This window comes from Myotis yumanensis, unplaced genomic scaffold (assembly GCF_028538775.1).
Source record: "Myotis yumanensis isolate MYYU_CA2020_CCGP unplaced genomic scaffold, mMyoYum1.0.hap1 SCAF_11, whole genome shotgun sequence".
NCBI classification, from domain to species: Eukaryota; Metazoa; Chordata; class Mammalia; order Chiroptera; family Vespertilionidae; genus Myotis; species Myotis yumanensis.
The window spans coordinates 59,836,321-59,864,270 of record NW_027223762.1 but is presented as its reverse complement, the minus strand read 5'-3'; the positions used below and the strand labels follow the sequence as shown (position 1 = coordinate 59,864,270).

Sequence of the window (27,950 nt, the reverse complement as noted above, 5' to 3'; positions counted from 1 at the left end):
TTTTTCTTTTTGCTGTGTTTTGCTTCCTCATACTATTCCAAATCACTGACTTGATTCTCGGCTTCCTCTACTCTATTGTTGATTCCCTGTAAATTTTTCTTCATTTCAGTTAGTATAGCCTTCATTACTGACTGGTCCTATTTTATGGCTTCTAAGTCCTTTTTCATGCTGTCTAAGTTCCCACTAAGTTTTTTGAGCATCCTTATAACCATTATTTTCTCTTAGTTTGTTTGCTTGCCTCCATTTCATTTCATTCTTTTTCTGGAGATACCATCTATTCTTTCATATGGGACCTATTTCTTTGTCTCCACATCTTGGCTGCTTCCCTGTGTTTGTTTCTGTGTATTAGGTGGAGCTGCTATGTCTCATGGAATTGGTAAAGTGGCTTTGTGTAGTAGGTGTCCTGTAGGGCCCAGTTGCACAGCCTCCCCAGTCACCCGAGCTGGAAGCTCCAGGTGCACCTCTGTGCATATTGTATGCACTGTCCTGCTGTAGTTAAGCCTCGATTGCTGTTGGCATCACTAGGAGGGATTGATCCTCAGGCCAACTGACTGCAAAGACTGGCGGCGACTACAATAGAGTTGCTGCTATGCAAGAGCTAATGCAATAAAGCAGGACTTGCTTAAGTGGGGCTTTGGTGCTCACTGTGTCCACCCCTTGAGTGTGTCACTCATGGAGGTGGTAGGGTTATAATTGGCATGGTCTGAAGCTGTCTGCTGGGTGCACTGGCTCTGGGGCCTCCCAGGAGGTGCAAGGTCAGCCACCACTTGTGCTTTGCCTAGCACCACCCAGCACAAGCTATGGATCTGCAGATGGCTGCTACTTGTGTTGGGCTTAAAAGTCCCCAGGAGAGCCCTGACCGGTCTGTCTTAGTAAACAGAGTATTGATTGGCCTGCAGACTGAAGGGTCCCAGGTTCAATTCCAGTCAAGGGCATGTACCTTGGTTGCGGGCACATTCCCAGTGGGGGTGTGCAGGAAGCAGCTGATCGATGTTTCTCTCTCATTGATGTTTCTAACTCTATCCCTCTCCCTTCCTCTCTGTATAAAATCAATAAAATATATATATTTTTTAAAAGTCCCCAGGAGAGGCCAAGCTGCAAACCAAGACCAGCTGCCACTAGTGCCAGGCTTGGGGCCACTTAGCAAGAGGTATAGGACACACCAAGGCCAGATGCTGTCTGTCTGCAATTTGTGAACCGTTGAGAGACTTTAGGAAAGTCTACAGCAGGAGCCAAGAAGGCAGTTTGTGTAAAAAAAAACCCCACTGGAAATGGCTTGGGTGGGCCCACAAGTTGGGTGTGGGGTAGTCTCAGGGAATCACCCGAGTGATGTGAACAGTGTTAACCAGGTTGATGGAGACTCAGGTATGGCACCTGCCTGACAGCTCCTTGGGGGTCGGGGGTTTCGGAGAAGGAACAATGGCCTCTGCCATCACTTTTGTCTGGCAGAAAGCTGCCCCTCTATTTCTTGCCCTGATGATAAACAATTCACTTCCATCCCATACATCTATGATGGCTTTCCAGCTGCTGCCCCAGTGTTAGAACTCACAGGGAGCAAGTAAGTCCATGCACAGACTCTTTAAGAGGAACTGCCTGGGCCCTAAGTGGTTTGGCTCAGTAGATAGAGTGTCAGCCTGTGGACTGAAGGGTCCAGGATTCAATTCCAGTCAAGGGCATATGCCCAGGTTGCGGGCTCGATCCTCAGTAGGGGGCATGCAGGAGGCAGTCGATCAATGATTCTCTCTCATCATTGATGTTTCCATCTCTCTCTTCCTCTCCCTTCTTCTCTGAAATCAATAAAAATATTATATATATATAATATATATATGTAAAAGAGGAACTACCTGGGACTCCAGCAGCCTATGTCTCACTCAGTCACACTCTCCACTAGTTTTTACAGCCAGAAGTAATGGGGACTTCTCTTCTGGCACTGGAACCTGGGCTTTGGGGCCTGGTGTGGGGCTGGGACCTCCTCTCCTCAGGGGGGACCTCAGCAACCAACATATCCCTCCCAAATTATATCCAGCACACACAGGGTGTGGGACCAGCCTATTCTGCATCTCCATCCCTCCTACAAGTCTCAAAATGGTCTCTTCTTTAAGTCCCTGGTTGTAGGACTTCCATGCAGCCGGATGTTAAGTGGTTCTGAATGATGGTTGTTCTGTAGTTTAGCTATAATTTTGATGTGGTTGTGGGAGGAGGAGCATGCCATGTTTACCTACACCACCATCTTGACCAGAAACCCACCTTTTGGTCTTAAGTATTAAATTTGCTTACTGTGGCTGCCATAACAAGTTCAATGTCCCACCTACATAAGAAATGCAGAGTCACAGAGGCCCTGGGGACCCTGGACTTAGCTCTCCCTCGTTTTGGAGGGAACTGAGCTGTTTCAGCACTGTGAAAAGTACTAATCCCACACAAAATTACTGAAGAACATTCTCGGCAGACAGTTTGTACAAATATGTTTTAAAATCCCTTTTCTAAATGTCACTTCCCCTCCCTAGCATGAGACTTACATGCTGTTTTCATACCCTACCTGAAGGAACATAAAAGCAAGATTCAAAGCCTTCTCCCCATAAGCTATTGAAATGCTAACAGAGCATACATTTGGCAAATCTGAGGTATCTAGATTCTAAAAACTGATCTACAAAGTTACCTGTTTAGAAGGAATATATAACCAACTTACTTTGCTGGAATAGGAATTCCATTGGCATCAAAAAGTTTAAGAAACACCCAGCCACAGCTTAATTCTCCTCTTTCACCAGTTGACTAGGAAATAAAAACATAGATGAAACAATGTCTGAAACAGTCCAATTTATTTATTTATTTATTTATTTATTTTAAATATATTTTATTGATTTTTTACAGAGAGGAAGGGAGAGAGATAGATAGTTAGAAACATCGATGAGAGAGAAACATCGATCAGCTGCTTCTTGCACATCTCCTACTGGGGATGTGCCTGCAACCCAGGTACATGCCCTTGACCGGAATCGAACCTGGGACCTTTCAGTCCGCAGGCCGACGCTCTATCCACTGAGCCAAACCGGTTTCGGCTATTTATTTATTTATTATTTTTAAAATATATTTTTATTGATTTCAAAGAGGAAGAGAGAGTGAGAATGAGAGATAGAAACATCAATGATAAGACAGAATCATTGACTGGCTGCCTTGAGCCCAAAACCCAGGCATGTGCCCTTCACAGGAATCAAACCCTGGACCCTCCAGTCCGCAGACCAATGCTCTATCCACTGAACCAAACCAGCTAGGACTGAAGCACATACCAGGTCCTTTTAAAGGTACAAAATTAGTATTCACTTTAGACTAAACAACTCTTCACAAGAAAATAAAGTGAAGCACAGAAGAGTCCCTTTGTACTTGCAGAGCTCATGGTGATATGCAAACCCCTCTGAAAATCTCTACACCTGAGAGGCCCTGGCCAAGTAGCTCCATTGGTTTGAGCATTGTCCCAATACAGCAATATTGGAGGTTTGATCCCCAGTCAGGGCACATACAAGAATCAACCAATGAATGAATAAATAAGTAGAAGAAATCAATGTTTCTCTTTCTCTCTCTCTCTCTCTCTCTCTCTCTCTCTCTCTCTCTCTCTCTCTCTCCCTGACTGATGAGGTGGCAGCAGGTCCTCGAGTCCCCTGAGTGACAGGTGATGGGATGAGCTCAAATCACATTGACAGCACCTGAGGTCAGGAAGCCTTGTCACCCTTGCAGATAAATGAACAAGTTAAATCGTTCAAGGGTCTTTCCTGCTCAGAACTTTGCCCAACTGTTAACTGTCAGAGGCCACTGGGGGACACTGGGGCCCACTCGGGGACCTGCTCCACTCCTGTCCTATCAACACTACACAGATGGATGGATTTGCCTTAAGAAATTAAAGGACAGTGTAAGACCACCGATGTAAGAACAGTGGGCTCTCTGGGTTATCATGATGCCCAGTATATATACTATACCTTTCAAGCGACTATGGAGACATAAAACTACTATCACAGACCCACAACCACTGGTTCAATAGTTTAAATGATGTTAAACTAATCCAAGTTCCTGGTATTCCCTTTAAAAAATCACCACTCAGATCTGGAAACAGCCTAAGTGCCCATCACTAGATGAATGGATTAGAAAACTGTGGTACATCTACACGATGGAATACTATGCTGCTGTAAAAAAGAAGGAACTCTTACCATTTGCAACAGCATGGATGGAACTGGAAAGCATTATGCTAAGTGAAATAAGCCAGTCAATGAAGGAAAAATACCACATGATCTCATACATTCATGGATAATAGAGACCATTATAAACTTTTGAACAATAATATATACAGAGGCAGAACTGCCTCAAACAGATTGTCAAACTGCAGCGGGAAGGCCGGGGAGGTTTGGGGGGCAGGAGGGAGGGGGGTAAGACATCAACCGAAGGACTTGTATGCATGCATATAAGCATAACCAATGGACATAAGACACTGGGGGGTAAGGGAGGCTAGGGGATTGTAAAGGGCGGGGGGAAAAAAGGACACATATGTAATACCCTTTGTAATACTTTAAGCAATAAAAAAATTTAAAAAAAAAACAAAGTGCAATAAAGCAAAGTGTTATAAAATGAAAAAAAAATCACCACTCTGCCAGGTCCCTTAACTTGAACCCACATTCACGAGGCTAAGTGCCCTCTGCCTCTAGGACAGAGGGAAACTGCTGTGCTGGAACGCCACCAACATCTATCACTTTCTGCAAAGTCCCATCCTTTCCACATTTTCATTCTTCAAAGCATTGGAGTTCACTCAAGCTATAAATGTAAACAAATACACTCTTATCTATTAGTTTATTTTTAATTTTTTTTTCTGCCCAATATTTTTCCCTTTTCTTCACTACTATGATAACCTCACTTTTTTTTTTCAAGGAGGGAAGGGCAATATGCCCAGCTAAAATATACTTCCTTTTCAGCGAGGGGTGGCCATATGTCCCTCCTAGCTATTGAGGTACAGATGAAAATTTTGAGCAGAGCCTCAGGAAATTATTTTATGGGAATAGATTGCTTTGTTGTTGTTGTTTTTCACCTTCTAACCTCATAGTAATATTTAGGACTATAGGTAATAGCTGTGGAATTGTGGCATTCTTCATTTATATTATCTGCCAGATAACCCTTAGAACTTGAGATATGACTGTTGCCACTGTTTGGTTTCAACCTATATGCAGCATATACCCTATTTGAGGTTGTTTTGCTTCTTTGAAAGAGGGTTGTGTTTTTTCTTTCGGTCACCAATCACTACACAGTAGTAAGGTTTTCTGGTGTTGCACAGAATACACCGCATTTTTTTTTTTCTTCTCACCTTCCCACCCGCCACCCCTGGCAACCACCAATCTGTTCTCTGTATCTATGAGCCTGCTTGTATATTTTTAGATTCTATGTATAAGCGAAATCATATGGTACCTGCCTTTCTCTGGCTTATTTCACTTAGCATAATGCCCTCAAGGATCATCTATGTTGTTGCAAATGTCAAGGTTTCATTCTTTTTTATGGCTGAGTAATATTCTGTTGTATATATTATCAAATCTTCTTTATCCAATAGTCTATTTATGAGCACTTAGGTTGCTTCCATATCTTGGCTATTATAAATAATGTTGGAATAAATACAGGGATACATACATCTTTTCGAAATAGTGTTTTGGATTTCTTTAGATTAAATACCCAGAAGTGAAACTGCTGGGTTACATGGTAGTTCTATTTTTAATTTTTTGAGGACCCTTCATAATGTTTTACATAGTAGCTACACTAATTTACATTACCACCAACAGTGCAGGAGAGTTCCCTTTTCTCCACATCCTCACCAACATTTTTTGATAATACCATTAGCAATTATCTTTTTGATAATACCATTCTGACAGTGGGAGATGATATCTCACTATGGTTCTGATTTGCATTTCCCCAGTGATTTGTGATGTTGAGCATCTTTTACACTTTAATTTTAAGTGCTACTGAATAAGCAGCACTATATATAAAATTAAAATCACTGCCATTCCCATTCCTCAAGGATTAAAATTCTATAACAAATATATCAATCATTTTACTTGTAAATACAAGCTTTTAAAAAATCTTCCCTTTCAACTGATACATGAGAAAGCCTTATTTGTTAACTGACATACATTACGAATATAAGAAATTCCAAGTTCAAATAATATTCCAAGATCGGGAGATGCAGAATTAGACCTGATAAAACAATCACCATCAAGCAAGCACGGCAAGGTCCCAGTAACCTGAAAGAATAAGAAAACTAAAGTCACCAATAAAAATTCAAACTGGGGGGAGTGTTCAGCTCCATTCACCTGTAAATGCACTGGACTCATCTGAACCAATGATTTGAAATGTAAAACTTTAACTTTGTGTTAAAGGAAAATAACTTTACGTTCACTACCCTTTCCTTAGAGAGGCTAAGTAAAACAAGTACTACACCTACGCGCCCAGAGGTGTGATGGATGTCATTTGCACATATAAGATCTTTATAGTGGCCACAGTTCCTTGTGAACAGAGCTAAAATTAAAGATTTCATACACACATTGGCATGTGAGCCCTGTGAATTTCCCTTTGCTCATTCTCCTCCCTCTCCTGGGACAACCACATCCCTCTTTCCTGCCAATATAACCCCACCATCCTTCAAGGCCTAGTTTCCCTTCGACAAAACCTTCCTGAGCCTGTAGTTAATTTCTCCCTCCTCTGTGCTTCCACAGCACAGGAGGCCCATAACTGCTACATTCTGTCATTGAGACAGTTCCCAATAGTACACACTCTGTAGGGTGCTCTAAGGATTCCATGAGATAATGCACATGGCTAGGGCTCCACAAATAGAGAAATTGTTATTATATGTGCATAGGTTTCTTCCCCAGCACCATGTAAGTTCCCTCAATACCTAGGAAAGGTGCCTTGTACTTCACGATGCTTAATTTCATTCAACATACTTATCCTTCCAAACAGTTCACCTCTATATCAGAAAACATTAGAAAACTCTACTCCAAACTCTTCACATACACAGACACACCATAACAGGACTATGAAGTGTTGTGCCAAAATACCAGCAGGAGGAAGCTTAGGGGATCACAGGGGCTTTCAGGAGTTGTACTCCAGACACGTGTGCGCACTCCAGCACACGTGTGCGGGCGCCTCTGTCCTGCTTTAAGGTCTTTTGATGCCATAAGAGGAAGTTAATGAAGGTTCTTAGGGTGCAGGGACACACGGGAACTAGTGTGGCAGGGAAGTAAATACTAAAGCAATGAAAACGTGAGGGAAGAAAAAACATTAAGTGAAATAAACTACATGGTCCTAAATATGGTTACATATTCATGTACATATATTTAAAGAGAGAGAACGAAGAAAGGAGCCCTGACAGCTGTCAGCTGGGAGCTGGGTTGGCCCCACAGCTAGGCCATGGCTTCTCCTACTGAATGTAAGCCATTCCACAGAACACCAGCTTTAGAACAGACTTCTCTGTGACTAGGACGGAGCAAGACAGAGACAGGCCCACGTTATAGTCATGTCTCAACACAGAGCAAAAAAATGATCAAACATGGCACTCTCCCAGCTAACATCAGTGACTGTGTTCCCTACCAAATAGTTTTATTTTATTTTTTTCTTTATTGAATAAGATATTACAAATGTGTCCTTATCCCCCAATGGCCCTTCACCCCCCCAATCCTGCCCTCACCCTCACCCCCTGTTGTCCACATCCATCACTTATGCTTATATGCATGTATACAAGTCCTTTGGTTGATCTTTCCCCCTCACCCCCACCCTCCCCTGCTTTCCCTCCGAGTTTTGAGCATCTGATCAATGCTTCTCTGTCTCTACATCTGTTTTTGTTCATCGATTTACGTTGTTCCTTATAATCCACAAATGAGGGAGAGCATGTGATATTTGTCTTTCTCTGACTTATTTCACTTAGCATAATGCTCTCCAGCTCCATCCACACTGTTGCAAATGGTAGGAGTTCCTTCCTTTTTACAGCAGCATAGTATTCCATTGTGTAGATGTGCCAAAGTTTTTTTATTTTTTTTTATTAGTTAAGGTATTACAAATGTGTCTTCTTCCCCCTTATTAACCCCAATCCTCCCCCCAAACCCCGCATACTCATGCTCCCATCCCCCGTGCCAAAGTTTTTTAATCCATTCATCTACTGATTGTCACTTAGGCTGATTCTAAATCTTAGCTATTGTAAATTGTGCTGCTATGAACATAGGGATGAATATATCCTTTCTGATTGGTGTTTCTGGTTTCTTGGGATATATTCCTAGAAGTGGGATCACTGGGTCAAATGGAAGTTCCATTTTTAGTTTTTTTCAGGAAACTCCATACTGTTCTCCACAGTGGCTGCACCAGTTTGCATTCCCACCAGCAGTGAATGAGGGTTCCTCTTTCTCCGCATCCTTGCCAGCACTTGTCGTTTGTTGATTTGTCATTCTGACAGGTGTGAGATGGTACCTCATTGTTGTTTTGATTTGCATCTCTCGGATGATTAGTGACTTTGAGTATGTTCTCATATGTCTCTCAGCCTTATGTATGTCTTCTTTCAAAAAGTTTCTATTTAGGTCCATTGCCCATTTTTTGATTGGGTTGTTTATCTTCCTTTTGTTAAGTTGTATGAGTTCCCTATAAATGTTGGAGATTAAACCTTTATTGGAGATAACATTGGCAAATATGTTCTCCCATGCAGTGGGTTTTCTTGTTGTCTTGTAGTCCCATTTGTTTATTTTCCCTTTAGTTTCCATTGCCCTAGGAGCTGTGTCAGTGAAGAAATTCCTTCGGCATATATCTGAGATTTTGTTACCTGTGGATTCCTCTAATAATCTTATGGTTTCCTGTCTTACGTTTAAGTCCTTTATCCATTTTGCGTTTATTTTTGTGTATGGTGTAAGTTGGTGGTCTAGTTTCATTTTTTTGCATGTGTCTGACCACATTTCCCAGCACCATTTATTGAAGAGACTGTCTTGACTCCATTGTATGTTCTTGCCTCCTTTGTCAAATATTAATTGAGCATAGTGGTTTGGGTTGATTTCTGGGTTCTCCATTCTGTTCCATTGGTCTATATGTCTGTTCTTGTGCCAGTACCAGGCAGTTTTGAGAACAGTGGCCTTGTAATACAGCTTGATATCTGGTATTGAGATCCCTCCTACTTTGTTCTTCTTTCTCAAGATCGCAGCAGCTATTCGGGGTTTTTTTTTATTCCAGATGAATTTCTGGAGAATTCTTTCTAGATCTGTGAAATATGCTGTTGGTATTTCAATGGGGAGTGCATTGAATCTATAGATTGCTTTGGGTAGTATGGACATTTTGATGATGTTGATTCTACCAATCCATGAACACGGTATGTTCTTCCATCTGTTTATGTCTTCCTCTATCTCTTTTTTCAATGTCCTGCAGTTTTCTGGGTAGAGGTCTTTCATCTCCTTGGTTAAGTTTATTCCTAGGTATCTTAATTTTTTTGGTGCAATGGTAAATGGGATTGTTTTTTTTTTATTTTTCTTTCTGTAAGTTCACTGTTGGCATATAAAAATGCCATAGATTTCTTAGCATTAATTTTGTATCCTGCTATATTGCCAAATTCATTTATTACATCTAATAATTTTTTGATGGAGTCTTTAGGGTTTTCTAAGTACAGTATCATGTCATCTGTGAATAATGCCAATTTTACTTCTTCTTTTCCAATCTTGATGCCTTTTATTTCTCCTTCTTGTCTTATCGCTTTGGCTAGCACTTCCAGTACTATGTCGAACAGGAGTGGTGAAAGTGGGCATCCCTGTCTTATTCCTGTTCTTAAGGGAAATGGTTTTAGTTTTTGCCCATTGAGTATGATGTTGGCTGTAGGTTTTTCATATAAGGCTTTTATTATGTTGAGGTATCATCTCTCTATTCCCACTTTGCTGAGCGTTTTTATCAGAAAATGGTGTTGGACTTTGTCAAATGCCTTTTCTGCATCAATCGATATGATTATGTGATTTTTGTCTCTCAACTTGTTTGTGATGTATCACGTTTATTGATTTGCGGATACTGTACCAGCCTTACATTCCTGGAATAAATCCCACCTGGTCATGGTGTATGATCTTTCTAATGTAATGCTGGATCCGGTTTGCTAGAATTTTGTTGAGGATTTTAGCATCTATGTTCATCAGGGATATTGGCCTGTAATTCTCTTTCTTTGTGGTGTCTTTATCTGGTTTTGGGATTAGGGTAATGCTGGCTTCATAGAAAGAGCTTGGAAGTGTACCTCCCTCTTGAATTTTTTGGAATAGTCTGAGAAGGGTTGGCTTTAGTTCTTCTTTGAATGTTCAGTAAAACTCCCCTGTGAAGCCATCTGGTCCAGGGCTTTTATTTGCTGGAAGCTTGTTGATTATTGTTTCAATTTCATCAGTAGTTATTGGCCTATTCAGGTTTTTTAATTCTTCCTAGTTGAGTTTTGGAAGCTTGTATTTTTCTAGGAATGTGTCTATTTCATCAAGGTTGTCCAGTTTGTTGGAGTAGAGTTGTTCATAGTATTTTTTGACAATCCTTTGTATATCAGTAGGGTCAGTTGTTACTTCACCTCTTTCATTTCTGGTTTTGTTTATTTGGGTCCTCTCTCTTTTTGTTTCTTGGTGAGCCTGGCGAGAGGTTCATCAATCTTATTAATCCTTTCAAAGAACCAGCTCTTGGTTTCATTGATCTTTTGTATTGTTTTTTTGGTCTCTATGTTGTTTATTTCTGCTCTGATCTTTATTATTTCCTTCCTTCTGGATACTGTGGGCTTTTCTTGTTGCTCTGTTTCTAACTCTTTGAGCTGTAGCATTAGATCATTTATTGCCAGTTTTTTGAGGTAGGCCTGTAGAGCTATGAACTTCCCTCTCAGGACTGCTTTCATTGTGTCCCATAGGTTTTGGATTGTTGTGTTTTCATTGTCATTTGTTTCCAGGATGCTTTTTATTTCTTCTTTGATCTCTCTGGTAACCCAGTCATTGCTTAATAGCATGCTATTTAGCCTCCAAGTGTTTGATTTTTTTTCAATGTTTTTATTGTAGTTGATTTCTAATTTTATGCCATTGTGATCTGAGAAGATGCTTGTTACGATTTCTATTCTTTTGAATTTGAAGAGACTTTGCCTGTGTCCTAATATATGGTCTATCTTTGAAAATGTTCCATGTGCACTGGAGAAGAATGTATATTCTGTAGCTTTGGGGTGAAATATTCTGAAGATGTCAATTAAGTCCATCTGATCTAGTGAGTCATTTAGGATTGCTGTTTCTTTGCTGATTTTTTGTTTAGAGGATTTATCCAGTGATGTCAGTGGGGTATTAAAGTCCCCTACTATGACTGTATTGCTATTGATCTCTCCCTTGATATCTTCCAGAAGCTGTTTTATGTATTTGGGTGCTCCTGTATTGGGTGCATATATGTTTACCGGAGTTATATCTTCTTGTTGAATTGCTCCCTTTAGTATTATGTAGTGGCCTTCCTTATCTCTTGTTATGGCCTTTACTTTGAGGTCTATTTTGTCAGATATAAGTATCACAACCCCAGCTTTTTTCTCATTTCCATTTGCCTGAAAATTTTCTTCCCATCCCTTCACTCTCAGTCTGTGTGAATCTTTTGTTCTGAGGTGGTTCTCTTGCAGACAGCAAATATATGGGTCATGTTTTCTTATCCATTCAGCTACCCTGTGTCTTTTGATTGGAGCATTTAATCCATTTACATTTAACGTTATTATTGAAAAGTGTTTGTGGTCATTTTTATTCTTAATGTTTGTGTTTCTTCTTGTCTTTCTGTTTCTTCTTTTTATAGCGGTCCCTTTAGCATTTCTTGCATTGCTGGTTTGGTGGTAATAAACTCTCTTAGCCCTTTTTTGTCTGTGAAGCTTCTGATTCCACCTTCAATTTTGAATGATAGCCTTGCTGGGTATAGTATTCTTGGATTCATTCCCTTGCTTTGCATTACTTTGTATATTTCACTCCATTCCCTTCTTGCCTGGTGTGTTTCTGTTGAGAAGTCAGCTGATATTCTAATAGGAGATCCCTTGTAGGTAACTTTCTGTCTCTCTCTGGCAGCCTGTAAGATTCTTACTTTGTCGTTGGTGTTTGCCAATTTAATTATGATGTGTCTTGGCGTTGGTCTTTTGGGGTTCATCTTGTTTGGCACTCTATGTGCTTCTTGGACTTGTGTAGTTTTTTTCTTACCACTATCAGGGAAGTTTTCTGTCATTATTTCTTCAAACAGGTTTTCTAATCTTTGCTTCTCCTCCTCTCTTTCTGGTATCCCTATTAAGCAAATGTTGTTTCATTTTGCATTGTCCCAAAGCTCCCTTAGACTCGTCTCTTGCTTTTTAAGATTTTTTCCCAGTTGCTCCTGTGTTTGTGTGTTTTTTCCTACCTTGTCTTCTAATTCACTGAAGTGGTCCTCAGCCTCTTCTAGTCTGCTGTTTAAGCCTTCCATTGTGTTCTTTATTGCAGCTATGTCATTCTTCAGTTCCTCTTGGTTCCTTTTCATGTTGGTGACATTCTCATTCAGCTCCTTTTAATTCTCATTGAGTTGTGTGCATTTGTCATCCAGCCGTTTGAGCATCCTTATAACCATTACTCTGAATTCTTTCTCTGATAAGTTAGTAGCCTCAATTTCATTTAACTCCCTTTCTGGTGACTCCTCTTTTTCTTTCCTTTGTGGGTTGCTTTTTTGTCTTCCCATGTTTTGCTGTAATGTTTTAATTGTAGTTCTGATTGCTTTGCTACCCAGTTTCTTTAGGGTATGGTGCTACTGGTGTGACCTCTCAGGTCTCCAGGGTTTGGTAGTCTAGTGTAGCTCCCTACTTGGGCTATTTGAGTTCTCTTGATGTAGGCCTCTGAGCTGGAAAGGCGCAACTGAGGTGTCTAAAAGTCAGCAGCTGTGGAGGGGGTGCTCCAATTTTTGCTGTCTTATGCCCTTGATTGAAATCACGCGTGCCCCGCAGGGACTCACAGTGACACCCAGGAACCGTCTATTGGGGTGGTGGGGCTCAGAAAGTCTGCATTCTGGCAAAGTGTGACTGTTGTGTCCAGAGTTCTGTCATTGTGGAGTAAGTAGACTCAGCTTTTGCTGCTGCCTCCGTGGTTGGATACATGCGATTCCAGCAGCAGCTCACAGAGGCACCTATGGTGTGTTTGCCTGCAGGGTGTACTGACACACTCTGAAGGGCCCTGGCACTGAAGCCACTGGATTGCAGTGTCTGTGGGCAGGTATCCGAGAAGAGGGAATCCAGCGTTTCTACAGCCCAGCAGTGCACCCCTGCTTGTTTAAGTGCACGACCAGCAGGGCTCGCAGCGGGGCCCCAGGGCTGCCTGTGGAGCCGTGGTCTTGGGAGACCTGTGCGCTGGAAAAGCATGCACCTGTAGTGTCCAGAGTTCTGCAGCTGTGGGGTGGGGAAACTCAGATTTTGCTGGTGCACTTGTGGTGGATAGGCTCGCGTTCCCCATAGCAGCACACAGGAGCACACGCAGTGAGTTTGCTAGCGCAGGTGCAATGAAGCACTCCGAAGGGCCCTGGCACGCTTTGGGCGGGTATCCAAGATGAGTGAATTCCGAATGTCTACTGCCCAGTGCCCAGGGGAGTGCATCCGTATTAGTCCAAGATCGGACCTAGCAGAGGCTCACCACGGCTTCCCCAAAGTGCCCTGTTGGTAGATGGGCTGAGGGGGAGTGAGCAACTGTGGCAGTACAGTTTGCCTGCGCAGTTCCCCTGGCGCTGAGCTCTGATACACTCTGTGGGGCCCTGGCGCTGCGGGGGCCCTGGCACTTAAGTTGCGCAGCTGGGTGTGTGGCGACAGTTATTCAGGCAAAGGGAATTCAGAATTTCTACTGGGTGGCAGTGAGCCTGTGTCTGTACAAAATCACACCCAGTTTAGTCTCCCAGTGACTCCTAAGAGGAGTCTATGGAGTGGTGTGCCCCAGAGACCTGCGCGCTGGAGACACGCGAACACACGAGCAACGTGGGAGGTCTGCCGCTGGGGAGGGGGAGACTGCACTTACTGCTGTCGGGGCACGTTGCTCCTTCGGTGCAGAGTCCCAGAGTCTGCGGGTATGGCTGCAGGATTTTTGCCGGAGTGGCTGCCGGGTCACGGGCAGTGTCCAAGGCCTGTCTGGGTTGTGGTGCTGATGAGTTCCTAGAAAAGGCCGCTCTCCCCTTTAAGATGGCGTGGGTTCCGTGGGTCCCGCAGTCCGGGGAGTGGCGCAGCGGTGATAGTCTCTCCGTGTCCCAGAGAGCCTGGTCTACCAGCCTCTGCTGCTCCTGCCGGATTTAACTGTCCCTCACTCACTCACACACCACACATGTCCACACACTCTCCATTCATCCCCTCACTCACTCACTTCCTATCCCTCAAGTCCGTCCTGCCAGCCGCCATCTTACGCTGGAATCTAATCCCAAATAGAGTTTTAACCTCTTTGTTTCTCTTGCTTCCCAGATTAAATTTATGAAGATACCAAATTATTGCTCCAGTTTCTGAGAGCACCCAATTCAAAGTTTCTCTAGATTCTCAAAATCCTAACACAAGGTCTAATCCCATAACAAGGCCTTCCTAACATCCCTTTACTGGTTCCCCATGTTGGATGGTCTCTCCTCTTGCAAGTAGCACCAATAAATACAACTTTACAAAAAAAGAGAACATAGACATCTTTGTCTTCACTGCCCCCTATGCAGTACTGACTCAGTGGTGTGAAATCACTGGGCTAAATGCCAGTCCTTTTTGTTCCAGTCTTGACAGTCCTCGATTTTATCTGAAGAAAGTACAGCTCTCATTAACACAGATTTCATTTTTGAAAAACATTTCCTAAACGTTACCTTTATGTTTTCATTTTACATCAGAGGGCATTTTTTTAAACCTCACCTGAGGATATTTTTTCCCATTGCTTTTCAGAGAAAGTGTAAGGGGAGAGAGGGGGCGGGGGGGAGAGGGAGGGAGAGGGAGGAAGAGAGGGAGGGAGGGAGGGAGGGAGGGAGGGAGGGAGGGAGGGAGGAGGGAGGGAGGGAGAGAGAGAGAGAGAGAGAGAGAGAGGAGACATATCGACTGACTGCCTCCTACGTTGCACCCTGACCAGGGATGGGAGCACACCCGCAACCCACGACCCTCTGATGTACAGGCCAATGCTCTAACCACTGAGAACACTAGCCAAGGTCATCTCTTCACTTTCATCTTGTGTGAGTCTTTTGTTCTGAAGTGTGTCTCTTGTAGACAGCATATATATGGGCCATGTTTTCTTATCCATTCAGCTAACCTATGTTTTCTTATTAGAGCATTTAAGCCATTTACATTTATAGTTATATTGATAGGTACTTATTTAAAGCCATTTTTATTCTTCATGCCAGTGCTCCTCTCTCTATTTCTTCTTTTTCTTACAGCAGCCCCTTTAACGTTTCTTGCAATGCTGGGGTTAATATACTCCTTTAGACTGTTTTTGTCTGGGAATCTGTTTCACCTTCAATTTTGAATGATGGCCTTGCTGGAGAGAGTAATCTTGGTTTCAGAGCCTTGCTTTACATTACTTTGAATACTTCATGCCATTCCCTTCTAGCCTGTAGTGTTTCTGTTGAGAAATCAGTTGACAGCCTTATGGGAACTCCCTTGTAAGTAACTTACTGTCGCTCTTGCTGCCCTTAAGATGATCTGTTTTTAACATTTGCCATTTTAATTATGATGTGGATCTTTGTGTTCCCCTTTACTGGGACTCTCTGTGCTTCCTGAACTTGAGTGACTCTTTCCTTTACCAGGTTAGGAAAGTTTTCTGTCATTATTTCTTCAAACAGGTTCTAGCCCTTGCTCATTTTCTTCTCCCTCTCACACCAGTATAATATGGATGTTGTTCTGTTTCATGTTGTCCCAAAAATTCCATAAACCATCCCCATGTTTCTTAACTATTTTTCTTTTTACTTCTCTGATTGTTTTTTTCTACCTTGTTTTCTAATTTGCTGATTCAATCCTCTGCTTCCTCTAACCACTCTTAATGTGTGGTTAATTCTTTATTCTTAATTAATTCTTAATTAAGAATAATTGTTAATTCTTTATTTCAGCTACTAGAGACCTGGTGCATGGATTCATGCACCGGTGGGGTCCCTCAGCCTGGCCTGCACCCTCTTGCAATCAGGGGTCCCTCGGGGGATGTTGGATAGCCAGTTTTGGCCTGATTGCTGCAGACCTGATCCAGACAGGAGGGAACCCGATCCCCACAGGCCCGATCCAGACAGGAGAGAGCCCAATCCTGTGCGTTAAGCATCTGTCTCCTGGTGGTCAGTGTGCATCATAGCAACTGGTCGTTCGGTCATTCAGTCGCTTTGGCTTTTATATGTATAGATGTTAGTCTTCATTTCCAATTTGTTGTTTTTCATTATTTCTATATCTTTTTCATGCTATTGAGCATTCTAAAAACTATTACTTTATACTCTGTTTCCAATAAATTGCTTTTCCTCCATTTCATTTAGCTCTTTTTCTGAAGATTCCTCCTGTTCTTTCATTTGGGCCTATTTCTTTGTTTTCCCATTTGTGCTATTTCTTTGTGTTTATTTCTGTGTATTGGATAAGGCTGCTATCCTCCCAGTCTTTGGGCAGTGGCCTTCTTGTGGGACCCGGTAGTGCAATCTCCTTTATCTTCTGAGCTGGGTGCTCTAGGAATGTCCCTTGTGTGGGTTATGTGGGCCCTACTGTTGTATTTGGGTCTTCATTGCTGTTGTCTCATTCATGGGAGGGTTCAGCACTCAGGCTTGCTGACTGGGAGGCTCAATCCCAACCATGTCATGCCACCCAGGACTGACACATCATGGGGGCAGATTCAACAGCATTGGAGCAAAATCCCACAAGCTCCACAAGTAACAGATCCAAAGTTTTTTTTTTCTTTTGTTCTTATCTTTTTTCTTTCATATCTTTTATTTATTTAATTCCTTTCATTCTGTTCTTTTTTTCTATTTATTTCCTTTTTTTAGTTTTTCTTTTTATTTTTTTCTTTTCTCTTTTCTTTTCCTGTTTTTCTTTTCCTATTCTAGATTTATTTTATTATTATTACTGCTTGAAAATTAGTATTATTTCATTAATTTTTTCTTTTTTTATTCTTATTCTATTTCTTTTCCATCTTTCATATTCTCTTTTTTCAGTTCTTTGTTTGTTTGTTTGTTTGTTTCCTCTAATTCTTTTGGTCTTGTGTCTTTTAGTATGGTTTTTTTTAGTCTTTTGTTGTTGAGTTTCATGTTGTTTCAGGTTTGGTCTTGTTTTTCTCTGTCAAAACCATTGTGAGTCACTGTTCCTGCCTGGCCCTGGGCAACCTGACTGAACCATGCCAGGACAGAGCCACAAGTAGTCCAGGGGGTAGGGCCTCCATAGGGCAGAGGCTGGGTCTGCCTCAGGTCTTGTACCTTGAATATGTCTATTGTGAGCTGCTCTCACTTCCCCCACTGAACTGGGCTGTGTAGGGGTATCTAGGTTCTGGTTAGGATGGTTTAAACAGACTTGTGTTGGGGGTGGTACCTATACCTTGTAAGAGGCGGTGGCAGGCACTTCCTCTCCTTCAAATGCTTCAGCTCTGCCTGGTTCACTGACATCCCCTTTCTGCCACCCCAAGCAAAAGGCATTTGAAAAAAAATAAAAATCATCCCCACTACACACGCCAATCTTTCAGCAGGGCCTCCGCCCAGGCTCAGACCTGGCCAAATATCCAAGACCCTTATGCTGCCAGACCCAGTCACATGGACACAGATATCCAGCCCAGAGCCATTCCCTCTGGTCTCAGGCTATAGCAGGGTGGGGCAGAACCAGCCATTGCCCTGGTGGGAGAAGGGGCACCTGTCCTACACTCGAGGTAGACAGGACTGATCCTCTTCCATGGGATCAGAGAAAAGGAAAAAATAAAATAAATAAAAACTAAAAAAAATGGAAAGAAAAAATAGAATGAAAGGGAAGAAAGAAACAAACATTATGAAAGAAAAAAGATAAGAAAGAAGTAAAAGAAACTTTGGATCTGCTACTTGTGGAGCTCGTTGGATTTTGTTCCAATGCTGTCCAGCTCCCCACCTGAACTCCACAAAAAGTTCTTCCACAGAATACAGAGTCCCTCAGATTCACTTCTGGGTGTACTGGTCAGACCCTTCTGCCAGCCCCAAATTCCAATGCACGGCTCCTCCCATAGACACAGATTGAGGTGAACTTCCCAGGCTGGTGTTGTGACAAAGCAATCACTCTTTGCATGTGATGGTGTGGTCTGAGAGTCTCAAGTGGACCGATACACCACTGCCCGATGATACCAGAGGACGGGGGCTGGACTGCCACACCTTCCCTCTGGCTTCCCAGCCACGCAGCTCACCCTCTCCTTATCTCTTCCTGTCCCCTCTCCACACTCCCTACTCATAATAATTCAGATCAGCTACATTTCAACTGGCTTTTCAAGTTGAATGCTCTGCAATTTAGCCACAAGCCCAATCTGGTGCTGGAAGCAAGTGGACAGAGCTTCCTGCTAGTCTGCAGCCATCTTGGAATCTTCCTCCAGCGAGCATTTTTCAGAATTGAGCCCTAAAATCCACTGAATGAAATGATACAAGGAATTATAACTTTGCTGAGTCAGAAACATGAGTAATTTTTGTCGAAGTCCTCAAAGAACATTAAATAATCTAAAGATTTAAATATGATCCCATATAGTCTGTGCTAAATATTATAGTATATCATTTCAGAAATACACTTTGACAGCCTCACCTTAGAAATTAATTGCATGACACTTAACAGGTAAAAGAAATTTATCTTTCATTCCATTCACTCAGCAGATGACTCACCTGGGGAGAAAAGGTCCATGTTCTGGGCTTTTTAGGCTGCCATGTGGCTCTGACTGTATGAATATTGCTCAGAACCTGAAAAGAGATTTTCCCATTAGAAATCATGTAGAAAGCTCTCTGAAACACCACTACTTCCACACCCTAAACAGTTAACAGTGTCTAAATTGCGTGGAGCAGAGGGAGAAGGGATCTTTCACTTTTTACGTTGTGCAATTCTGTCATTTCTGATTTTTTAACATCAAGTACATATATAATTTTTTAAATGATTAACAAAAAACAAGTGTTAAAGCACTTTTTAAAACAGAGAAGGACTAATAAAATGAATTCAGACTCATATCTTTGCATTAGTGATAAATTATATTAAGTGAAATACTTAATATCTGAGATAGAAAAGTAAGTTTCAGGTACAAAATGACCTTTTAAGAAACGTGACCCATAAGAGCATTTCATGTGTAGTCTGTCACCCTGCCCCTGAGACAGACAAGGCTAACAGCTCATATATATGGTTCCATCTTCTTCAAGCTCTCAAGGCCCATAAATTGTATTCTTTCTGCAATTTAATCTCATAAAATGCTACTGAAGAAGTCAGTCACACAATATACATAAAACAACGAAACAAAGGAGGAGCCAAAACTATAAAGAAAAGTTCAAATTCTACAAAGTTACAGTCAAAATTGACATCTTCCAAAGAACAGGTAACAAATTTTATCTTCAATAAAAAATATTTTAGTATAGCACTTCTAAAACTAATCTTTAAAAGTAATTATAAATTATCCCAAACATGTCATCTGAGGTCAAATTCAATTCTCTGCCCTCTAAGTCCCTACTGTAGGCAGTTAGCAGTATCTTACAGGCGTGCAGGAGGCAGCCAATTAATGATTCTCTCTCATCGTTGATGTTTCTATCTCTCTCTCCCTTTTCCTCTCCCTCTCTAAAATCAATAAAAATATATTATTTTAAATTCCTGGAAACAAATTAAAATAAACACATGACAACCAAAAATCTATGGGACACAGCAAAAACAATCTTGAGAGGAAAGTTCATAGCACTACAGGCCTATCTCAAAAAAACAAGAAAAATTAATAATAAACTAACCCTACAACTTAAAGAATTAGAAAGAGAACAATGAGAAAAGCCCAGAGTAAGCAGAAGGAAGGAAATAATAAAGATTAGAGCAGAAATAAATGGCATAGAGACTAAAAACGAAAATACAAAATACCAATGAAACCAAGAGGTGGTTCTTTGAAAAGATAAACAAGATTGATGAACCTTTAGCCAGATACATCAAGAAATAAAGAGAGCCCTGACTGGTTTGGCTCAGTGGACAGAGCATCAGCCTGCGGACTAAAGGGTCCCAGGTTCAATTCCGGTCAAGGGCATGTACCATGGTTGCAGGCACATCTCCAGTACAGGGTGTGCAGGAGGCAGCTGATTGATGTTTCTCTCTCATCGATGTTTCTAACTCTCTATCCCTCTCCCTTCCTCTCTGTAAAAAATCAATAAAATATATGTTTTTTTAAAAAGAAATAAAGAGAGAGAAAGAAAGAAGAAAAAAAGAAAGAAAGAAAGGAAGGAACAACGAAGGAAAAAAAGAAAGAAAACCCAAAGAAATAAAATCAGAGCCAAATGAGGTGAAGGAACAACTTACACCACAGAAAGACAAATGATTGTAAAAAAATAAAATAAAATACTACGAACAACTATATGCCAACAAGCTGGACCATGTGGATGAAATGGACACATTCCTAGAAATATACAATCTTCCAAAACTGAATCAGGAAGAATCAGAAAACCTAAATGGGCCAATAACAACTGATAAAACTGAAGTAGTAATCAAAACACTCCCAGCAAACAAAAGCCCTGGTCTGGATGGCTTCACAAGGGAGTTTAACCAAACATTCAAAGAATAAGTAATACCTAGTAGCCTCCTCAAACTACTCGAAAAAATCCAAGAGGAAGGAACACTTCCAAACTCTTTTTAAGAGGCTAGCATTATCCTATTCCAAACCAGATAAAGACACTACAAAGAGAAATACAGGCCAATATCCCTAATGGACATGGATGCTAAAATCCTCAAAAAAAGTATTAGCAAATCAGCCCTAGCTGGTTTGGCTCAGTCAGCCTGCGGACTGAAGGGTCCCAGGTTGATTCTAGTCAAGGGCAGATGCCTAGGGTGCAGGCTCAATCCCGAGTAGGCAGCAGTGCAGGAGTCAGCCAATCAATGATTCTCCCTCATTATTGATGTTTCTATCCCTCTCTCCCCCTCCATTCCTCTCTGAAAATCAATAAATATATATTATTTTAAAAATTATTAGCAAGTCAGATCCAGCAATACATTAAAAAGATCATACTCCATGACCAAGTGGGATTTATTCCAGGGATGCAAGACTGGTATAATATTTGCAAATCAATAAATGTAATATATCGCATAAACAAACTGAAAGACAAAAATCACATGATCATATCAATAGACAGAAAAGGCATTTGACAAAATCCAATGCCCATTTTTCATAAAAATTCTCAGCAAAGTGAGAATAGAGGGATCATACCTCAACATAATAAAGGCCAGATATGACAAACTTACAGCCAACATCATACTCAATAGGCAAAAAATAAAACCATTTCCCCTAAGAACAGGAACAAGACATGGCTGTTCACTTTCACTACTCTTATTCAACATAGTACTGGAAGTCCTAACCACAGTGATCAGACAAGAAGAAAACATAAAAGGCACCCAAATTGGAAAGGAAGAAGTGAAACTGTCATTATTCAGAGATGACATGATATTCACAGATACATAAAAAACCCTAAAGACTCCACCAAAAAACTACTAGATTTAATTAATGAATTTGGCAATGTAGCAGGATACAAAATTAACACCCAGAAATAGATGGAAGTTTTATACACCAATAATGAACGCTCAGAAAGAGAAACTAAAAAAACAAGCCCACTTACCATTGCAACAAAAAAAATTAAGATACTTCGGAATAAACTTAACCAAGAAGGTAAGAGACCTGTACTCCGAAAACTATAGGACATTGAAAAAAGAGATAGAGGAAGATATACACAAGTGAAAGAATATACCGTGTTCATGGATTGGTAGAATCAACATCACTAACAAAGCAATCTATAGATTCAATGCAACCCCTATTAATATCAACAGCCTATTTCACAGATCTAGAGCAAACACTTCAAAAGTTTATATGGAACCAAAAAAAAAAAAACAACCCCGAATAACTGCAGCAATCTTGAGAAAGAAGTACAAAGTTGGAGGGATCACAACACCAGATTTCAAGTTATACTACAAAGCCACCGTAATCAAAACAATCTGGTACTGGCACAAGAACAGGCATATAGGTCAATGGAACAGATCAGAGAACCCAGAAATCGACCCAAGCCATTATGCTCAATTAATATTTGACAAAGGAGGCAAGAGCACACAATGGAGTCAAGTCAGTCTCTTCAATAAATGGTGTTGGGAAAATTGGACAGGTACATGCAAAAAATGAAACTAGACCACCAACTTACACCATACACAAGAATAAACTCAAAATGTATAAAAGACATAAATGTAAGTTGTGAAACATAAAAATCCTAGAAGAAACCATAGGCAGCAAAGTCTCAGACATCTCTCGAAGCAATTATGTTTATGGATAAAGAAAACTAAGGAGAAAATAAACAAATGGAACTACATCAAAATAAAAAGCTTCTGCACAGCAAAAGAAACCACTAACAAAATGAAAAGGGAGCCCACTGTACAGGAGAACATATTTGGCAATGATAGATCTGATAAAGGTTAATATCCAAAATATATAAGGAACTCATACAACTTAACAGAAGGAAAACAAAAAATCCAATTAAAAAATGGACAAAGGACCTAAATAGACACTTCTCCAAAGTAGACATACAGATGGGCAAGAGACATATGAAAAAATGTTCAAAGTCACTGATCATCAGAGATGCAAATTAAAACGACAATGAGGTATCACCTCACACCTGTCAAAATGGCTATCATCAACAAATCAACAAATGACAATTGCTGGCGAGAATGTAAAGAAAAGGGAACCATCATGCACTGCTGGTAGGAATGCAGACTAGTGCAGCCATTATGGAAAACAGTTTCCTCCAAAAATTAAGTATGGAACTGCCATTTGACCCAGTGATCCCACTTCTAGGGATATATGCTAAGAATCTCGAAACACCAATCAGAAAGAAAACATGCACTCCTTTGTTCATAACAGTGTTATTTACAATAGCTATGATCTAGAAACAGCCCAAGTGGCCATCAGTAAATGAGTGGATAAACAAGCTGTGGTACATTTATACCATGGAATACCATGCAGCAGTAAAAAAGAAGGATCTATTACCCTTTGAGACATCATGGAGGGACCTGGAAATGATTATGTTAAGCAAAATAAGCCAGTCAGAGAAAGACAAGTATCACATGATCTCACTTAAGTGTGGAATCTAATGAACACAATAAACTCATTAATAAAATAGAACAGAGCCATGGAAACTGGTTCTCAGATTAATCTCAGAGGAAGGGGCCTGGGGAGGAAAAGCTTAACCAAGAACATATATGTGTATATACATTGCCCATGAACACAGACAATCGGGTGGTGAAGGCCTGGGGCGGGGCGGGAACTGGGTGATGGTGGGCAAGGAGGTTAAAAAGGGGGAGGGACATTTGTAATACTCTCAAGAATAAAGGTTTTTTTTAAGAAAAAAATAGATATCACAGAGGCCAGAAGAAAGTAACACAATATTTGTCAAGTGCCAAGGAAAAGAATCACCAACTCAGAATTCCATCTCCACTGAAAATATCCTTCAGGAATGAGGGGGAAATGGAGACATTCTCAGATAAAGAAAAACTAAGAGTCATCATCCTATCTGAAAAGATGGTTTAAAGAAAGTTCTCTAAACAGGAAGGGTTAAATAAAAGAAGGAAATTTCTGAACATCAGGAAGGAAGGAAGAACAATGGGAAGAGTGAAAAGGTGAGTACAACAGATATTCTCTTGAGGTTTCTAAATTATGCTTGATCTTTGAAGCAAAAATTATAATACTGTGCAATGTGGTTCTCAGTGTATGTATGGAAGGGAAATATTTTAGATGATTATATTATAAAGGAAAGAGGGTAACGACAATCAAAGGGAGGTGAGGTTTCTACCCGTGACTCAAACTGGAGTGATGACATTAGCAGACTGTGGTGAGTTATGTGCCTATAACGAACAACCAGAGCAAGCAGTAAAACGCTGTACAGAGATCTTCTCCATAGCACCACAGGTGATTCAGAGGGTCTGTGAGAGTAGTATGTTCAAGTAACACACTAACGTTGGAAAAAACACAGATGAATGAAAAAGAGAGGAAATAAAGAGAAAATCCCCAGCAGACTACGATTTCCGACTCCTCTCCAGTAGCTGCCTGCTTTCAGATGCTTTTCAGTATCTCAGACAGTTGTTTTTGGTACATCGCCCAGAATTTACAGTTGTCACCACTGGGCAAGTTGTTCTGAGAGGAGCTTACTCAACCAGTATTAGAAGCAAGCAGTGTCTCATTAATCAGCTTTACAAACATGCTTTTTATTTGGAACGAGGCTTAGATTTATTAAAGAAGCACTCAAGTCAATAGCATCAGTATTTGTTCTATAACTTCTCAAGTTGGAAAGTTGACATAAATAGGTTTCAAAAATTCTATTATTTTATGTAAAATTACTTTTATTATTCACAATAAAATTTCAATCTTTGTGTTATAGTCTCATATAACAGGCAATTCATCTTTTCTTGGCCACTGAGGACACCTGCTGGTTCATGTATGGCAGTAGCTGGTATTGTGCAGAGTGTGGAAGTGAGGCAGGGTCTCTGTAACACAAATTCATTTCCTCCCGATTCAGATGAACGGACAACACTTTTCTTGAGTCATGAGTTAGATGTCTAGTAGGATAAGCAAAGCAAACCCACACCCCTTCAGAGCTGATCTGCTTTCAGTGTCCCCACCAAACTGTACATCAGCACCATGGACAGAGCCCACGCTCCCTCACCAGCCACATCCAATCCATCACCAAATCCTCTTGGTTTTAGCTCTCTCATCGCTACCTCCACCTCCCTAATCTAAGTCATCACCATTGTCTCTCACACACCCACTATGTCCGATGTGTTTATGCTAACTCATTACATGACCCTCACACTGACCCTAATAGGTATGAACCAGATGAGTGGGGGAGCAAGGTCTAGTTCTCTGGTCAATGTTCCCCACTTAGCAGCTGGTGGAGCCAGGGTTGATCCTGGCAGGCTGCCTCCAGTTTTGTTTTCCTGAAAGCCATACTTGCTGACCACTGACCACCAGTGTCATAGTCCCCAAATAGTCTACTCATGTCCCTTCTGTTCCCTCTAACCCATCTTCAGAGAGGAGCCAGACATCTGCCCAAAACATGTATCAAAATCGTGTCACTTCCCCCAGTAATTCTCCAGCTTTTAGCATAAAGACAAAAATCTTACACAATGGCCTACAATGTCCTGACATCTCCCATTTTAAACCAATCTGTACTTCCCTCGCTCTCTTCACTCAGCCACACCGACCCACTTCCCAAGTCCATTCCCACATAACCTTTGCATGCACTGCTCACCTGCACTGCTCCTTCCAACAGATACACAGTTCTCTTTTTGCACCTTGTTATGGCCTGTTCACCTGACAGATCTCAACTCAAGCATCACGTCCTCAGGAGAGTCAGACTACCCATCTCTAACGTAAGCATGCAGCACTATCAACTTCCCTGAAAGCACAGCTTTAGCCAGCATCCCACACTTTATATGCTGCATTTTCATGTTTTGTTCAGTTCAAAATATTTTCTAATTTCCCTTGAAATTTCCTTTTAACCCTTTGATTATTTAGAAATCCATTTCCAAATATATAGGATTTTCCATTTATCTTTCTGTTACTGATTTCTAATTCAATTACATGGGATCAAAAACCACACCATCGGCCCAGCAGGTATGGTTCAATGGTTGAACATCAACCCATGAATACCAGGAGGTCATGGTTTAATTCCCAGGCTACAGACTCGATCCCCAATAGGAGGCATGCAGGAGGCAGCCAATCAATGATTCTCTCTCATCGTTGAAGTCTCTATTCCTTTCTCTCCCTTCCTCTCTCTGAAATCAGTAAGAACATATTAAAAACTACATTGTATTATTTCAATCCTTTTATTTTCTTCAGAAGCATCTACCTTGCTGAATGTTCCATATTCACCTAGGAGAATGTCTATTTTGGAGTGAAGTGTGCAAATGTCAGTTAGATCCAGTTTTGCCGGAAGCCGGTCCATCCTTGCTGCTTGACACAGTCGCTGCAGGAAAGAAACATCTGCACAGCATATGTTTCAAGGGACCTGGCATACATAGCATATTGTTCTTAATATGTTTGCTCTCCTTAGCGCCATGTGTTTTAACCAAGGTCACCTCTCCAAGAAAGGTTGTTTCCCCAGGTGGGAATTTTTCCCTGAGGTTAGGGAGGAGATACAACCCCTTAATTAAGTGCCAGGTGGGTAGTTACGCTACATAATCTTTACTCCCTGGAATGGAGATAAGAAACACCCTAACCTTTGTAATAGAAATTGACAGGATTAAAATGGGCTGGTATAAATACGGATGTAACAAGACAATAAACATCAGATCCTCATCAGATCCTCATCAGCTCCTAACCAGAACTCCGACCGGAACTTTGGCTGGAGATCCTGGCTAGAGGTCCTGACTAGTCTGTTGATCAACTGAAGGCTGTCTTCGTGTCATTCCTTCTTCGCCGACTCCGTCCACACCTTTGGGGACCCCTGGACCCGCTGGGATTGGACCCCAGCACAGTTTGTCGGTGGTGTTATGCTGGGGTCCAACCCCAGCGGGTCCAGGGGTCCCCAAAGGCGTGGACGGAGTTGGCGAAGAAGGAATGACATGGAGGCAGCGTTCAGTTGATCAGCATAGCAAGGTTCTCCCGCCAGATTCTGTCGCCAGATTCTCTTGCCATGTTTTCTTGCTAGGTTCTGTCTCTAGGTTCTGTCTCTAGGTTCTCCAGCCAAGTTCTCCAGGTTCTCCAGCCAGGTTCAGTCACCAGGTTCTTTAGCCAGGTTCTATCCAGGTTCTTTTGCCATGTTCTGTCTAGGTTCTCCAGTGAAGTTCTGTAGCCAGGTTCTGTTCAGGATCTTTTGCCATGTTCTCTGGCTAGGTTCTGGTTAGGATCTGATGAGGATCTGATGTTTATTGTCTTGTTACATCCGTATTTATACCAGCCGATTTTAATCCTGTCAATTTCTATTACAAAGGTTAGGGCGTTTCTTATCGCCATTCCAGGGAGTAAAGATTATGTAGCTTAACTACCCACCTGGCACTTAATTAAGGGGTTGTATCCCCTCCCTAACCTCAGGGAAAAATTCCTACCTGGGGAAACAACCTTTCTAGGAGAGGTGACTTGGGTTAAACCACATAGCGCCAAGAAGGGGAGCAAACATATTAAGAACAGTATGCCATATACGCCAGGTCCCTTGAAATAGCAAGGATGGACCGGCTCCCGGCAGTGTTATTGGGTTCTTTTCTATCCTTACTAATTTTCTATCTGCCTGTTCCATAGATTTCATATATATATATATATATATATATATATATATATATATATATATATATATATTTCAGAGGGGAAGGGAGCGAGAGATAGAAAATCAATGACCTGCCTCCTGTACACCCCACACTGGGGATCGAGCCCACAACCCAGGCATGTGCCCTTGACCAGAATCGAACCTGGGACCCTTCAGTCCACAGGCTGACCACAGGGCCAAACCAGCTTGGGCTGCATAGATTTCTGAGAGAAGAAGTGGTAGAGTTTCCAACTGTAACTGTGGCTTTGCCTGTTTCTCCTTTCAGCTCTATCAGTTTTCACTTTGTGCATTGTGAAGCTCTGATGTTAGGTGAACACTTTGGGGACTGTTACATCTTCTTGGTGAATTGTCCCTATCATGCAGTGTACCTCTCTATTCCTGGTAACTGTCTTGTTCTAAAGTCCACTTTATCTGATATTAGTATATTTTAAGTGCTACATTTTTTCCCACCCTTATTACATTTAAGGTAGGTTTCTTATACGTAGGCTATGGTTAGATCGCTCTCATTGTGGTTTTAA

General features: G+C 41.4%; 1 protein-coding gene across 1 annotated transcript in view; it reads right to left on the bottom strand.

Annotated features, from left to right (window-relative positions):
• The window catches only part of LOC139020116 (nephrocystin-1-like), a 94,046-nt gene that overhangs the window by 33,886 nt on the left and 32,210 nt on the right, over positions 1-27,950 (bottom strand). Inside the window, exons 12-14 of the mRNA XM_070429739.1 lie at positions 18,796-18,870; positions 6,150-6,260; positions 2,687-2,769 (exon numbers count right to left, since the gene is read on the bottom strand). Coding sequence (XP_070285840.1) covers positions 2,687-2,769; positions 6,150-6,260; positions 18,796-18,870 — 269 coding nt within the window. The remainder of the gene's footprint in view (positions 1-2,686; positions 2,770-6,149; positions 6,261-18,795; positions 18,871-27,950) is intronic.